The sequence below is a fragment of the Pezoporus occidentalis genome, unplaced genomic scaffold, assembly GCF_034315485.1.
Source record: "Pezoporus occidentalis ecotype Australia unplaced genomic scaffold, CSIRO_AGI_Poc_V1 ctg94, whole genome shotgun sequence".
Lineage (NCBI taxonomy): Eukaryota > Metazoa > Chordata > Aves > Psittaciformes > Psittacidae > Pezoporus > Pezoporus occidentalis.
The window spans coordinates 560,983-575,821 of NW_026916304.1; the positions used below are offsets into that span (position 1 = coordinate 560,983).

General features: G+C 38.7%; 1 protein-coding gene across 4 annotated transcripts in view; it reads left to right on the forward strand.

Moving 5' to 3' along the window:
• Window positions 1–14,839, forward strand: part of PTBP2 (polypyrimidine tract binding protein 2) — a 43,819-nt gene that overhangs the window by 10,004 nt on the left and 18,976 nt on the right. For all 4 annotated transcript variants that reach the window (XM_062606174.1, XM_062606175.1, XM_062606176.1 and 1 more), the window contains exons 3-4: window positions 3,232–3,307; window positions 14,613–14,785. In XM_062606174.1, coding sequence (XP_062462158.1) covers window positions 3,232–3,307; window positions 14,613–14,785 — 249 coding nt within the window. The remainder of the gene's footprint in view (window positions 1–3,231; window positions 3,308–14,612; window positions 14,786–14,839) is intronic.

Below are 14,839 nucleotides of genomic sequence, written 5' to 3' on the forward strand. Positions count from 1 at the left end.
GATAACTTGGGCTTCCCTGAAAGTATTTAATGACTTCAACAAAATCGAAGTTCATTCACTGCAGGAATGAAGTTTGGCAATTCTCCTGTTTATTTTGTGTAACAGTGTTTCAGCAGATGCTGGCTTCATGAAGAAGTGTTCTAAATTGATCTGAATAGGAGTTTGTCATTGAAGGTTAATATATATTAATGTTCTTGAGATTGGCAGGAATAAAAATACAGCCTAGAAAACTTCTGCTGTTGAGGACTAGCTGTCAGGGGATGACCTATTAATAGTATAATAGCAGTTAGTACTTCTTATTTTGTCCTTTATAATTTGCTTCCCTCATGTTAAAATGGATATTCGGTTTGTCTCTACCATATTGCGGTTGTAGAAACTATCCTTTACAGTCTGTGCTGAAATAAAATCACTGTGTTGTTTTCTGTTTGTCTGTTGTTTTAACTTAGATTTTATATTTGTGTGTTTGTGATCTTCAGTCTTGTTATACAAACTCAAACCTGCTTTGATTTTTTGGAACACAGCAGTTTGCACAGATGGGGAAAAGAGTTAACTGAACATTGCTCTGGGATCTTGCATTCTTCACTGAATCTGATCTGCTGTGTTCTTCAGAGATCTGAGTTTAGTTTCCTTACCTCTGAAGCACTCGAAAGAATTTAACCAAATAGGTTGAAAGGTTTCTTTGCTTTGCATGATTTGACTAGCAGAACTGGTATGCTTGAGAATAAGACTAATGAATGTTCAAGATGCTTAGGGAATGGTTTATCATTCTGAAATCCATGTGTGAGAAAGCTGGGTGATTAAGAGCTTTGCCCTTGGAAACAAGATGCCAGTCCTTTTTGGCTTAGCGCCCACTAAAACACGATGCACATAAACCCAAAGTCAAGCACCTCAAACCACTAACTGCATAAAGACTTCTCTGCTGAATAAATATAAGTAAAAGAATTATTTATGTCTGTGCTCTTATTTAGGAGGTGCTTGTGTCACATAGTATTACCAGTCTTAAAGGGAACATATTTGCTTACTTGAAATGCTTATATTAAACAGCTTTACCAGACAACTGTCATCTTAAGGTAGCCCTTTTTGAGGTAAATGACAACTACCAGACAGTTACTGCTTTTGATTTTGTAATTTAACCGGTCTGTGGCCGAATACATTGTGAATGAACTGCAGAGGTATCTAAGCTGCTTAAGAACTGATAAGGAAAAAGAACTGTATATATTTAATTACTCTCATGGTAAGAGATACCTTTGTCTTTTCCCGGAAGCTTGGCAAATACCTGTGGGAGTGAGTTAGCAGAGGGTTGCTCTACCTTTGTGGTTTCATGGTGAACTGGAAGAGCATTCCATATCCAAACCTGGACATCTGTGGATCAGACATGTGAACACTGATTTGTGACAAACGAATGTAGAATTGATGATACATGCCAGTATAAGGAATTCACATTTCTTTGTTCTTCTGAAACAAAACTGTTAAAACTTTTCCAAGTGTAATGACTAAATCTTGTGATTAAATGTATTCGTGATATTCAAAACGATGTTTCAAAATGAAAACTCTTCACTGTTCATGAAACACAAAAATACAGTAACTTAATATCCAGTCTGTTGAGTAATTTGTGCTCCTTTTGGATCCTTCTGCTGTGGGTTAAGAAATAAACAGCTTTTTGGAAGCCCGATTTACTAGGAACGAGAAGTTCATGGAATCACTCTTGTGTGCTGTTAGTTAGCAGCTGCTGAGGTAACTTCTTGAAGCTGAAGACAGCCAAAATTTGAGATATTTCAGAATCATAAAGTTCCTGCGGGTTTGGGGAAGAACATTCATTGTACTGGGGATACAATATGTAGTAACTGCTGTGCTATTGGAAATTAATGCCTGGCATATTAAGGGAAGAAAAAATGCTGAGTTATCTTAATATGCCTGATTAAGTCTCTGCTGCTACTTCTGCCTATTCAGTTGAGCTGTCCAGGCTACAGACAAGGGCTTCCAAACAAGGAAGGAACTGCTATTATCGCTGAGTGAGCTAATACTGGTAGTAATCTTGAACTTTGCAGTATTCTAGCTATGTAAATATTATAGTAGAAAACTAGAACCAGTGCCTGGGTTGGTGTATTATATTTGAAGTAGAAAGAAGAGCAGTCTGAATAATGTAGAGTTTCCATAACCTCTCTAATTTGTTTTTAAGTTTTACCCAGCTACATCTGATTAGAGGTCTGTACTTAGTTTGAGACACGTGGTCCTTCTCATGGTCCTACTTTGTCTTGGTATCAGGCATTACTCAGTTGTAAAGGAAATCTGTTGTTGACTTGATAGGCAGCTTTGTTGACTGCTGTGTACCCTTAAGAGCTTAGAGTACTCAATAAGATTCTTCAGAGCTGATGTTGAAAACTGAGTAAACTTTACTGGCTCTATGTGTGCAGTACACATACAGAAGCTCTTAAAAGTAGTATGTATTTCAGGTCTGAATTAAACTAACATATTGTTCTGTGTATGAATACATACAGTGCGCTATGATTAAATGGGAAAGGTTTGATTTTATGCATCTTGCAACCGTGCTGCCTGGACGGGTGAGATCCTCCTGTAATTTTAGTGTGCAGTATTGAAGTGCCATGTAAACCACATTTGCTGACTGTTCTTGAGGTGCTGTTGGAATGTCCACAACAGAATGAAAACCACTGTTTGTTTGTTTGTTTTTTTTCTTGCTTGGGGTTTTCAGTTTTGTTTTGGTTGGGCATGTTTTGTTTTGATTTTTTACAAATAGGGGTGTTAGAAGCGAGTTAAACACCGTATTTCTGTCTGTATAGATTTCCCTTTTAGCTTCAGCTAGAATCATGTAGTATATACATACATTCCAATAGTAAACCAGTAAGTTAATTTAAATGTGACTGAAATAGCCTAAATATATTTAATTCTAATAATATTTTAATTGGAAATGCTGGACGTGATTATTGTTCAGTTTTCATTGTGTTTGGAGGTGGCTTCATTTCAGTGGCAGGTGAAACAACTGTGCATAAGCTGCTCTTATTTCAAAGCTTGCCATGTAAATATACTGCTTTACTTGGATTTCAAGTTGTTGCACTGAACTAAAAAGAGGAAATCTGCCAAATCGGGAGAGGTTTGGTTGTGCTTGCTGAAGTTCTTCTAAAAGTTTTCCCTTTCAAACTGACATTTTTAATATCATCTTTAAAAACTCACTAAATAGAGGAAAAAAATCTCTTACTGTCTCTTTCTTTTTAGAGAGGATCTGACGAACTTCTTTCAGGCAGTGTACTCAATAGCCCGAACTCTAACATGAGCAGCATGGTAGTTACTGGTAAGTGACACCCTTTCAAAGGAGAAATCTATCATTTATACTTGGACTCATTTCCTATTTACAAGGGGAAAACACTGAAACCAGAATCTGTTGTGCTATAGAGGGATAAACTGTTGGCATGCTGTAGTGATCTTGTATTTACTCGCAAACCTTGGGTATCTGAGAAGAAGAGTCCCATAAAACAAGAGACAACTTTCAGCTGTCTGTACACTAAATTGTTGGTGGGTGATGGGGTAAAAAAATTACACTTGTCTTACATAGCTGCCTTCAAAGTAAGGAATTGCAACTGCCAAGCAAAGGTAAACAGCTTAACAACTCCGGGATGACCTCCTTTTTCGCACATGGACATCTGTGAGTCTGGGCATTGCCGGCAAAAACACTGCCAGTTTTATAACGTGGTGTGGATTCGGAAGAGCAGAGTTCTGTGCTGTTCTGGTTTAGACTTCTAAAGCAGGAAACTTCTCACTTTGCTCCTTCAGCCTGAGATTGCAGTGGTAGAATCTCAGAATGTCAGTGCAAAGTGGGCATAGTTGTTCTTTAGGCACATTGCTGGTGACGCTGGCTAGAAAAAATTCATGAATTGGCACGCGTTAAAATGTCTTTTATTGCAGTTGACACTTCTTTACGGTGAACATGCTTTGAGTTTGCTTGGAAGGCTCACTTCAGAGGTCTTTTGCTCTTTTCCCCCTCTCCCTAGGTGTGGAGGAATTGGTTCATGGCATTAGAGAGTGGTGCTGGGCTTTCCAAAGAATTGCCTGGTTCAATGCTTTAATCTTCCAGATCAATTTTTCTGTCTTTCTGCTGAGCAGTAGAGTAGCTGATATTAATAGCAGACTTCTTCCTTTTAACCTAACAGTAAAAGACTGGGATCTAGGGTGCAATTTCTTGTTACATTTAAGGTTGTCAGGATGGGTAGTTCTGTGCTTTCTCATCCTACATCCTTAGCACAGGCAGAAACCCTCCCCCAACTCCACGTTTCTGCTCCATTCTCGGTGTTGGAGTGCTCATACACTTGCTAATCCAGCAGCAAACTGTACTGCCAAAAAGTGTAGTTTCCCTTGGAGCAACTTACTCATCAGTCCCATGGCTGCACAGTTGCTAGATTCACTGTGGGGTGGAGGAGTGGGGTGGAAGAAGAGAGGAGAACCACTTCCATTGGCAGTTCTATAACCAAAGGTGAAGAGATGATACTTCTTTGGAATAGCTCAAAAGTGGGATGCAGTGCATTCATAGCCATGTTAAAACTCCAGAACATTCGTTTACCTCCCCTGCTTTTCTTCCTTCTGCTTCTGAAAGAGCTCCCTTGTTTTTATTTTGTTGATGTCCTCCGCATTCGTGAATATTAGTGCTTCAGTGCTTTGCCTTACTTAAATGAGAAACTAGAATGAAAAGGAGTTCGGGTTGCATGTGTGTGAAGGTTTGGATTTGGGCAGTGGGAGGGGGAACACTCTCGACAGGACTAAATCCTTAATGTTACAAAATTTTCCATAAGATTTCAGAGAAATTTTTAGTTCAGGAGAGCTAAGTGCAAGTGAATTTACAAAGGGAAAAACCGTGAAATAAAAATGAATGTCATTACAAGTTTTCAGACCAAAAATTACAGAAGCTTGTCTAAGATACTCAAACTTTAAATAGAAATCATATTCTCCTCAAAAAGCTCTTAAAAGAGTGCTTTGATTCCTTTATGTGAACTTAGGAAGTTGATGTATTTAACAAATATGGTTTTGTTTCCCCCTTCTTTAAGTTGATTTATGTTTTGGGTTTTGTGGGTGTTTTTTTTGGGGGGGGTTAGTGTTGAGGGTTCTTTTCTTCTCAAAGAATAAGAATTTGTGAGAGGGTTTTCAAATTAATTGATTCGTTACATATTAAATAAAACCTTGATATATCTACAGGCAACCAGAACCATAACTGACTTCTCAGAAACTCATTCACAAACAGCAGTCCTTGTGAGTAGTGGCCTGGTTCATCTAGTATCAATTCCCCATTAGAAAAGCTTCCATATTAATTGTGTAGTATATAAAGGAGGTTGATGAAAAGCAATCCTAACCTAACAAAACCCCGTAATCTGAATGCACTGTTCTAGTTAAAGCCATTCTGTATAGAAGTCAGTGGAAAGGGGGCTAATTTGGTTTGGGTTTTTTGGTTTTGAGCAGTTTGTTGGGATTGTGATTAAATTTCTCTTCTGCCTCCCTGCCTTTTTCAATGGCATTTAAATGTTTAAATGGCATTGAAAAAACCCTGTAGAATAGGGTAAATACACAGTTCAGTGTTATTGCTGAATGTATCCTCCCAAAGCTGTCTTGTTATCATGGGACTGGAAGTAGTTTTTTCTGGACTTACACAGCTTGCAGGTTCACACTGTAGACTTAGAAGTGATTAGATCTTAAATGGAAACCTATATGTTGATTTTTCCATACCAATCTCCTGAAGCCAGGCAAGTTTGAGTATTCTTTATGTCTGAGTTAATATCTTCCTTTATGCTTCAGTTCTCTTGTTACTTTTCTCTTCAGAAGAGTTTAAAACTTCCATGAACAGGGTTTTTTTTTGCTGTAGCCGAGGTTTGGTAGTGATAAATCTTCTCTAGGGCTTAGTAGAATCTGTACTCTTTGATAAGTTCTATGTAAAGGAGGCAAGTTGTAAAAATTGGCTTACTCTTAAAGTTAATACTTGTTCTTGACCTTGACAGAGCTTGGAAGTGTCATGATTTTATGAGACCTGGTCATTGTTTTCTGGACGACACAGAATCACACACTGGTTTGGGTTAGAAAGGACCTTAAGATCATCCAGTTCCAGCCCCCTGACATGGGGAGGGATGTCTCACACTAGAGCAGGTTGCTCCAAGCTCCATCCAACCTGGCCTTGAACACTGCCAGGGATGGGGCAGCCAGAGCTTCTCTGGGCACCCTGTGCCAGCGCCTCAGAACCTTCACAGGGAAGAGCTTCTGCCTTAGATCTAACCTGAACTGCCCCTGTTTCAGTGTGACCCCATCCCCCCATGTCCTGTCACTACAGTCCCTGATGAAGAATCCTTCTCCAGCATCCTTGTAGCCCCCTTCAGACACTGGAAGCTGCTCTGAAGTCTCCATGCAGCTTCTCTTCTCCAGTGTTCTGGTTTTGACCTCGATGTTTTCAACATCTAATCCCGTGATACTTCTCCAAACACATACCTAAGATGAAGAAAGAGTGCTTGTCTTTGTAATCCTCTGAGCCTTATTGGTAAAAGCACAGAGAAAAAAACAGTTGTCACTAGCAGTGCCCTAGTAGGCCTGAATTTAGGTCTTGTAGTTCACAGCCTCATTTCTTACTAAGTACCTACCGTAGAAGTAATTTTTTATAATGTTTTAATATTAATTATATTAATTACTAATTAATATAACTAATAATTATATTTGTAATAATATTACTGTAATACCTACTGTATTATTAATTACTAAATGCTTACTGTAGAAACCAAGTTTTAGGAGTGAGACTGGAGATGTTTTTCCATATGCTCATCTTATCCTTTTATCATGGTAACAGTTCCAGTAGGCTTTTTTGTTCCTCAGGTGCCATGCAGTTAGAATACTGTAATACTTTAATGCTTTTATGAATACTCTTGCCCTAATTCTCTTTCTTTGAGAAAGGCATGAAAGGTTCCTGCTTTTGCTGCCCTATAGGGAGTTATATATATGAATTTCTCTCCATTTTGGTGAAAGAAACTTGCAGAATTGTTGGGCAAACATTTAGTTTGCATTGTTACTGATTATTGAACCACTGGCAATTTAATCATATAGAATTAAGGAAGATGCTACCATGTTTGTCTGCTGTCCAAAAGACATTGCTCAAAGTACAAGGCAATACTGGAGCATTTTCTAACCAGCTCTGTCATCAGTATCCATCCTACAGACTGCATAGATGAAATTGGCAGTGTGTTTTACTGGGATTCACTGCAAGTCAAGTGACTGTCTTAAGTTCTTCATGTGTCTTTTGCAAAAGAACAGCCTTAAAAGAAAGCTAGGGTTGGATAACTGAGGATGACTTCCACATGAGTTCTTTTGCCACATAGTTCTGATCTTGTATTTCCTGCTTTAGACATAATTTGATTACTGTCCTCATTGTTGTCACATTTCATTTCAGTTAAGCATTTCTATTTAAACATTCAAGGTTATTTTTCCTTTTCCTGAATGAGTTTGAGCAGTACGACAGAACATCGATCTGCAAACACTGAGGAAACAATCACATCTACTAGCTCACACTTTGTTGCAAGGGAGGCCAGCTTGTCATGTATTAGGTCAGCATTAGATGTTTGAAGTTTCTGACATTGATAAGTTGAAGTTGCATTGTCAAAATCACATTCCTGCTACTTCTTGAACTACTTCTAGTGTTTTCCTTCACCTTTTCTGAAAATGTTGTCAACGTTTCTATCAGAATCTTGCCTGGTTTGACCTCTTTAGAGAGCACAACCGTCTTGTAAAGAGCTGTGAACTGACTGTTTTTGTTCTGATGCACAGCAATGACTGCAAAGGCAGTTCAGGTAAACTACAATATGATTTGGTAATGGGATTCTGAGAAAGCAGAGCTGAAAGCCAGGATATTTCAGACGTGGTTTTGCCTCTGCTTGTTTTTAAAGTCATTAGTTATGTATTAATTAATGTTTATAAGGACCTGTAGTGACAGGACAAGGGGTAATGGGTTCAAACTGCAACAGGGGAGGTTCAGGTTAGATCTAAGGCAGAAGTTCTTCCCTGTAAGGATGCAGAGGCGCTGGCACAAGGTGCCCAGAGAAGCTGTGGCTGCCCCATCCCTGGCAGTGTTCAAGGCCAGGCTGGACACAGGGGCTTGGAGCAACCTGCTCTAGTGGAAGGTGTCCCTGCCCATGGCAGGGGTTGGAGCTTGATGACTTTAATGTCCTTTCCAGCCCTTGTCCTATCAGTACAGTCCCTGATGAAGAGTCCCTCTCCAGGATCCCTGTATCACACAGTATCACAGTATGCTAGAGATTGGAAGGGACCTCAAAAGATCATCTAGTCCAATCCCCCTGCCAGAGCAGGAACACCTAGATAATGTTACACAGGAATGTGTCCAGGCGGGTTTTGAATGTCTCCAGGGAAGGAAACTCCACAACCTCCCTGGGCAGCCTAGCCCCCTTCAGACACTGGAAGCTGCTCTGAGGTCTCTGCACAGCTTCTTTTCTCCAGGCTGAACACATCAAAGTAAAATTGGGTATTAGTTAACATTAATGATGCCTAAACATAGGTAATTTACTTCTGAAGCTTGCAAATTGATTACAGTTAGTAGTAATTGGAAAGATCTGAAGGAGGACAGTACATGTGATTGGAAATTATAAGAATTTAATACTAGGCTATAATTTAAATTTCTCTACAGATATACATAGGTATGTGGATGTGGATGAACTAAATGAATGGTTGGACTCAATGGTCTTAAAGGTTTTTTCCAGCCTAGTTGGTTCTGTGATTCTATTCTATGAGTTTGTTAATGTTAATGCTTTGAATGTACCTCCTTAGAAATTAAGAAACTTTAAAAATCAGGCAAAACCCCCAAACCTTCAGAAAGCCTCAGTAACAAAGAAATAAATAGTGGCTATTATTATTAATTTAGGTAATTTCTCCTTGTCCTATTCCTACAGGCCCTTGTCTAAAGTCCTTCTCAAATGAAGCTCAATTCCTGATAGGTGATACTCTTTCTATTATTCTAATATTGATTGGTCAAGATTTTCTTTTGCACATTGCACATGGTAAAAACCCACCTGTTACTACTGGTTAATGCTCTAGTTCAAGTGGTGAGATTTCATTAACGTAGCAATGGCCAAACAAGGCAAGGGTAATGGGGTGTAAAGTACTTGGAAATATAAAGTGTTGCAGAACACGCTTCTGCTCCCCAAACCAACAAGAAAATAATCCACCAATCAAAAAGCATAAGTAAAACTGAACATCTAACCGTTTAATATTAACAAATGCAGCCCTCAAAGAACTTTGTGTTCTTCATTTTTACCTTATTTTTGAGTGTAGTGTCTCCTTTTTTTTTTTTAAATGTTCTTTCTCCCAAACACTTCAAAGGCCAAAGGTCTCCTCTTCCTGTATTCTGTTTGTGACATCAGACCGGGTATATATATATATATATATTTAAGAGCCTCAGAAACAAAACCACAGTGTTTTTTCTGTAGCTGGTTGTTTTATGCAGATGATTGTGTTGTAGCCACTGTAATATTACGTCTTTCTGTCTGGTCATAATCCCTGTTTATAAACTAGAAGGGGGCTACAAGGATGCTAGGGAAGGGACTCTCCATCAGGGACTGTAGTGACAGGACAAGGGGTGGTGGGTTCAAACTGAAACAGGGGAAGTTCAAGTTAGATCTAAGGCAGAAGCTCTTCCCTGTGAGGGTGCTGAGGTGCTGGCACAGGGTGCCCAGAGAAGCTGTGGCTGCCCCATCCCTGGCAGTGTTCAAGGCCAGGTTGGACATGGGCTTGGAGCACCCTGCTCTAGTATGAGGTGTCCCTGCCCGTGGCAGGGGATTGGAACTGGATGATCTTAACTTCCTTTCCAACCCAAACCATTCTGTGAGCCTATGAATCTATTATTCCATTGCTTTTCACTTGGTCGGATATTTACTGTATGGGTATGTCTTATGTTCTTCTTGTTGGCAGCATTAGATTTCATATATATCAGCTAATGTGAAACAAGAAGTACTTTCTACAATAGGCACAGAAATGGCTAGTACTATTAGTAAGCTGCTTTCATGTATAAACTGAAACGAGAGGGTGGAATAAATGTTTCGGAAAAGCTTAAGTATTTACATTTGGGTTTGTAGTTGCTTGTTGTTCTGGACTGACGGGTGTGAAACAGATTGACTCCTGCAAAACGGATGTTTATTAGTCAAGGCTTTCAATAGTGCAGAGAAACAGGGGCCTAAAATCAGCATCATGTGATGAATTTTTAGCATATTTTCCCTTTATTCCCAGGAAATAATAGGTGAAAGCAACTTTTTACTGGATGCAAAATCTTTGCACATAGCTGCATAGTTACATTACTATATTAGGACATTTTTGAATATAGAAGAATGTTATTGTAAAGAAAAAAATCACACATCTGAAAGGCTTTATATAGTTTCAATTTTAATGATGTAATTTTGGCCACAGAACACTTTTGAGAGGTTTTTTATTACTGTTTTTCAAGAAACACATAAATTGTGTGCAGAGAGAAACTCCTTTTGGATGAAGTCTTACTACAGTGTGTTTCCAAAAGTAGTGACCAGCAGGAAGTAAGTTACTCGCTGTTTGCCAAGAGTTAGGCTGAACTTTAAGCTCAGATTTTCTCCATTGAATCTTCATAGCTTGAACAGTTGAATGCCACAGACTCAGAGAATGCCTTATGTACATTCCTCTTAATTTTATTGCTTATTTGGATGGGTTTCTGTGTTTAATAAAATAGGAGTTTCTAGCAAAAAATGCCAGGGACCAAAGTTGTGTAGTTAACAGCCATTTATAGGCTTTGTCAACTCCTAAGCATTCTACTTGATTTATGCTAAATTGAAGGAACTCCGTGCAACAGGGATGTGGTTTAGGTATCAGTTATGCTTAGACTAGAATATCCTGTTTAGTTAGGAGAATAATGCTTTGAACGTTATTAGTACAGAGGAGATTCTGCTAGAAATGGAACCTGGATTTTTCATCTCTTTGGTGCAGAGCCAAAGAGGGTTTACCTCAGTGCAGTGGCTGTTAGAGAACAGGTTTGGTTTCTTTGTTTTGGGTTTTCTTTGGCAGTCTGAAATGACTATAAGCATCCCTGGGGATATTTAAAAGATGTGTAAATGTGGTGCTTGGGGACATGGTTTAGTGGTGGACTTGGCAGTGTTAGGTTTATGGCTGGACTGGTTAACTATCTTAAAGGTCTTTTCTGACCTAAATGATTCTGTGATTCAGGGTCAGATTCCTGATTTTGTTATTTCAGCTCTATATTTAAGGCTGTAACTTAATGAATGAGCTAATGCTAACACTGTGTTTGGGTCATGCTGTTCTCACAGTGATTTTTATTTGTTCCCCTAATACGGATATTGTAAGCATGATGTTCTTCAGTCCTTCTTTATAGTTGTTAAAAGTGTTAGTAGCAAGAGGTTTGAATTCAGTCAGGCTTTTTAGGTCTGGTGAAAGCCAGACTTAACTGATGAAATAGCTCTGTGCCAATAATCTTATAGTTTAGTAACAGTTCCTCAGTAGTAGTTAGTACTTCTTAGAAAATCATGGAATCAAGTAGGTTGGGAAAGACCTTTAAGATCATCAAATCCAACCTTTACCCTGGGACTGTGAGGTTTCCCCCCTCACCATCCCCTTGATACAGTGAAAATTGAAGAACTGTGTGAAATGCAAATGATAAAACCAGTTATTCAGGTAATACAATAAAGGAACATTTATTTCATATAAACGTATATTGGAGTGATTCTATCTGGCTAGGGATGCTTTTATTAGTAAATTGGGATTACCTAAAGCCTAATCCAAATACAAGCTGTAGTTTAACAAAAAAAACCTTAAATTCTTGGAGGTTATGCTATGGAAAAGTTAATCTGTCCAAATGATATGTTGAAAACCACACACAAAATAACACAGTTCTGTAACAACTGATCTCACAGTACATACTTTTGGGGTGATGTAGTAAAAAAAAGAGGTTTCTTATCAGTTTCAGAAAATCTTTTAGTTTAAAGCCTTGATTTTCACTTTCTCATTTCTCATTGTGAATGTTTCATATTTAGTTTTTGAAACCTGTATGAATTCAGATTATTTAGAAAGCTTAAGTCTGACAGGCACTGGAAATCTAGTTCCAATATCACTGCAAGTCTCTTGTTCTTTGCAAGTTTGTGTGTAATGTGTTGCCTGTAATACATTGCGAAGCCTGACAAACTTTACAGTGTTTTTTGTCTAGTTTTCTGGTAGAGATTTAAATTGAGAACTAGGGAAGACTGGTGTGTGATGAGCCTCAGCTGAAAAAGAAAAGGACATTTTCTGTCTTTGAGGATTAAGTGCTCTAGTGTGTCATTTAGATACCTGGAAGCCCAGTCTCACCATGTTTACCAAAGGGATAGAGGTTAGAGCCTTGGGCAGACTAACAGTGGACTTCAGAGCCTAGTTCACATTGTGGTGTCTGACGTTTTATTCTGTGTTCCATCACAGTTTGTCCTTCCTTGCAGCAGACCAGCATAAAATGCCTACTATTGCATGGATTTGACCCCTTCTAGCATTAGCAGTTGGAGGTAACTGCTAGGTGGATCTCGACCCTTTCTAATGTAGTTAGGTTTGGGTTGTTTTGACTGCTATTGGAAGTTGGAAAAGACCTAGAAAATGTTCTGCAGTGCAAGGACTTTTGAAAAAACTGTTTTGGAATCTTCTTTCTGAGGAGGAGAGGAAGTGAAGGGATGACCTGCCTCTAAGGCATCCTATTTTTAACTAGGAGAATAGCTTGAATTTTACATTTAACTAAATCTAAAGATAAATAGCTGAAGTGAAAGGTAGAAGCATTCAAATTAGAGGTTTAGTTGTTAGAAAAGGATAGAAGGGAGTGGTGGAAACAGTTCCTGATGTATAGATTTATCCTTTTCCCATTAATTCCTTTAATGGAAGTATGGAGAATGGCCTTATTCTTGGAAAAGGAAGACACATGTTCACAGGTTTACTCAGAGACCCCAAGTTTGCCAATTTTCCTAATGCCATTGGAACGGTACTTAAATGTCATACCTGGTTTGGCTTTTCAGATCCGCATCTGGAGTGTGGCTGTTCTTGACTTGTAAAAATTAGAGTCCATTTCGTTCTGTGTTTTAATCTGGAGTAGATTGGCTTGGCTAAGGTAAATGGAGCTAAGAACTTGAATTCTTTCTGTGCTCAAGTTGGTCATAAATGAATGTGATATTTTTACACAGGGAACAAGATGAGGTAGAAATGACTTTCCCGGCACCCGTTCAGCATGAAGTTCTGTAGTTACAGCTGAGTGAGAACTGAAGACTTGTTCATTCACTTCTCTCTGCAAATTGCAGCCATCAACTTTCTCACAAGGATTTAACACCTATAAATGCTTCTTATTGATTTCCCTCACACTCCCCTTCCCCCATTTATTGTTTCTGCTTTTGTAGTGAGTAAATAAAAGTAGTCCTGTACTTTTTAGTTATTTATTAATTAATCCTCTTTGGTAGAAGCCCTCAAGAATTTGAACCCTAATGATGACAAGTCTTTTTCTCCTAGTCACAGTTGATGTGGGTTATTTTGGAAATACATGGGGCTATTCAAGTGCTCTTCTAACATGTAATCAGAAGTTGAGTAGCTCATGCTCAGACTTGCATGTTTTTACAGCCAGAAGTAGAAAAAGAGAAATCTTAGCACTTGCTTCTCTCATATGTAATTGCGTTCTGATTTCCAGCACTGATTAATTCATTAATATCCATATATCTTAGGACAGTGTTGTACTTTAGCTCTTGACTCTAACGGTTACTCCACTTACGTATTTGTAGGCAGTGGTTGTATTACTGGCCTTCTTTCCAAAGCAACACTTCTTCCATCCAACTGGCTAGGAGCTGCAGCTGGAATTTTGTACAAGAATTCTGGACTGCATTCCTAACAATACCTTCCAAATGCTTTGGACAATGATGTTAATGCTTCCCTGCTTCTGCTAGGAAAGTCCGATCTGGCTCTTTGTACACCCTCTTCCCCTGTGTTGGCTGCATCATGTTTATTAGTTGGTTTTTATCTGTCAGGGAACTAGTAGTTCATAATAGATGGTTTTGCTCTTGGTCCTTAAATTCTGAGGCTCAGGATTTCATCAGATGTTTGCAATATCAGTCCTCTGGGTCATCCACTTTCTCCAGTGTGATCCTTCTCAGCATTAATGATGCTTCCCCTCTTGCTTTGATAGTTCTCTACTTTGTGTCTCTGGTTCCTTAGTGCAAACAATCCTTTAAAGTTCCCTTTAGAAGCTCTTCTGGTAACTATTCACCACCATTTTTCTCCTGAAAACCAAAATTCTGGTAACCTCAAATTGTTGGGTTTTTTTAATAGAATTTACAGTTCTTATGCAAGGCATGCTGAGTCATCATTAATACTCTTGCATGGTATTACATGAGATACTTCACTGAAAGAGATAGAAAGGATTTGAGTTAGTTGTGAGCACACCTTTTCCGAAGCTGTAACATCTGTCTCTTCAGAATTTGTTCTGAACCCTTGACTTCTATTTAGATCCAGCTAAGAGGTGGCTTACTTAAAAGTGATATTTCTAATGAAAACCATTTTATCAGTCAGCTTTTCACATCTAGTCCGACTCTGTCTTTCAGCAAATGGTAATGACACCAAGAAATTCAAAGGGGAAGATAAATTGGATGGGGCTCCTTCTCGTGTTCTTCATATCAGGAAACTGCCTGGGGAAGTGACAGAAACAGAAGTTATTGCTTTAGGTTTACCTTTTGGTAAGGTGACCAACATCCTGATGCTGAAAGGGAAAAATCAGGTAACGTGTTGCTTTCCATTTTTCACTATGCTTTCTGTGTATTTTCAAAATATG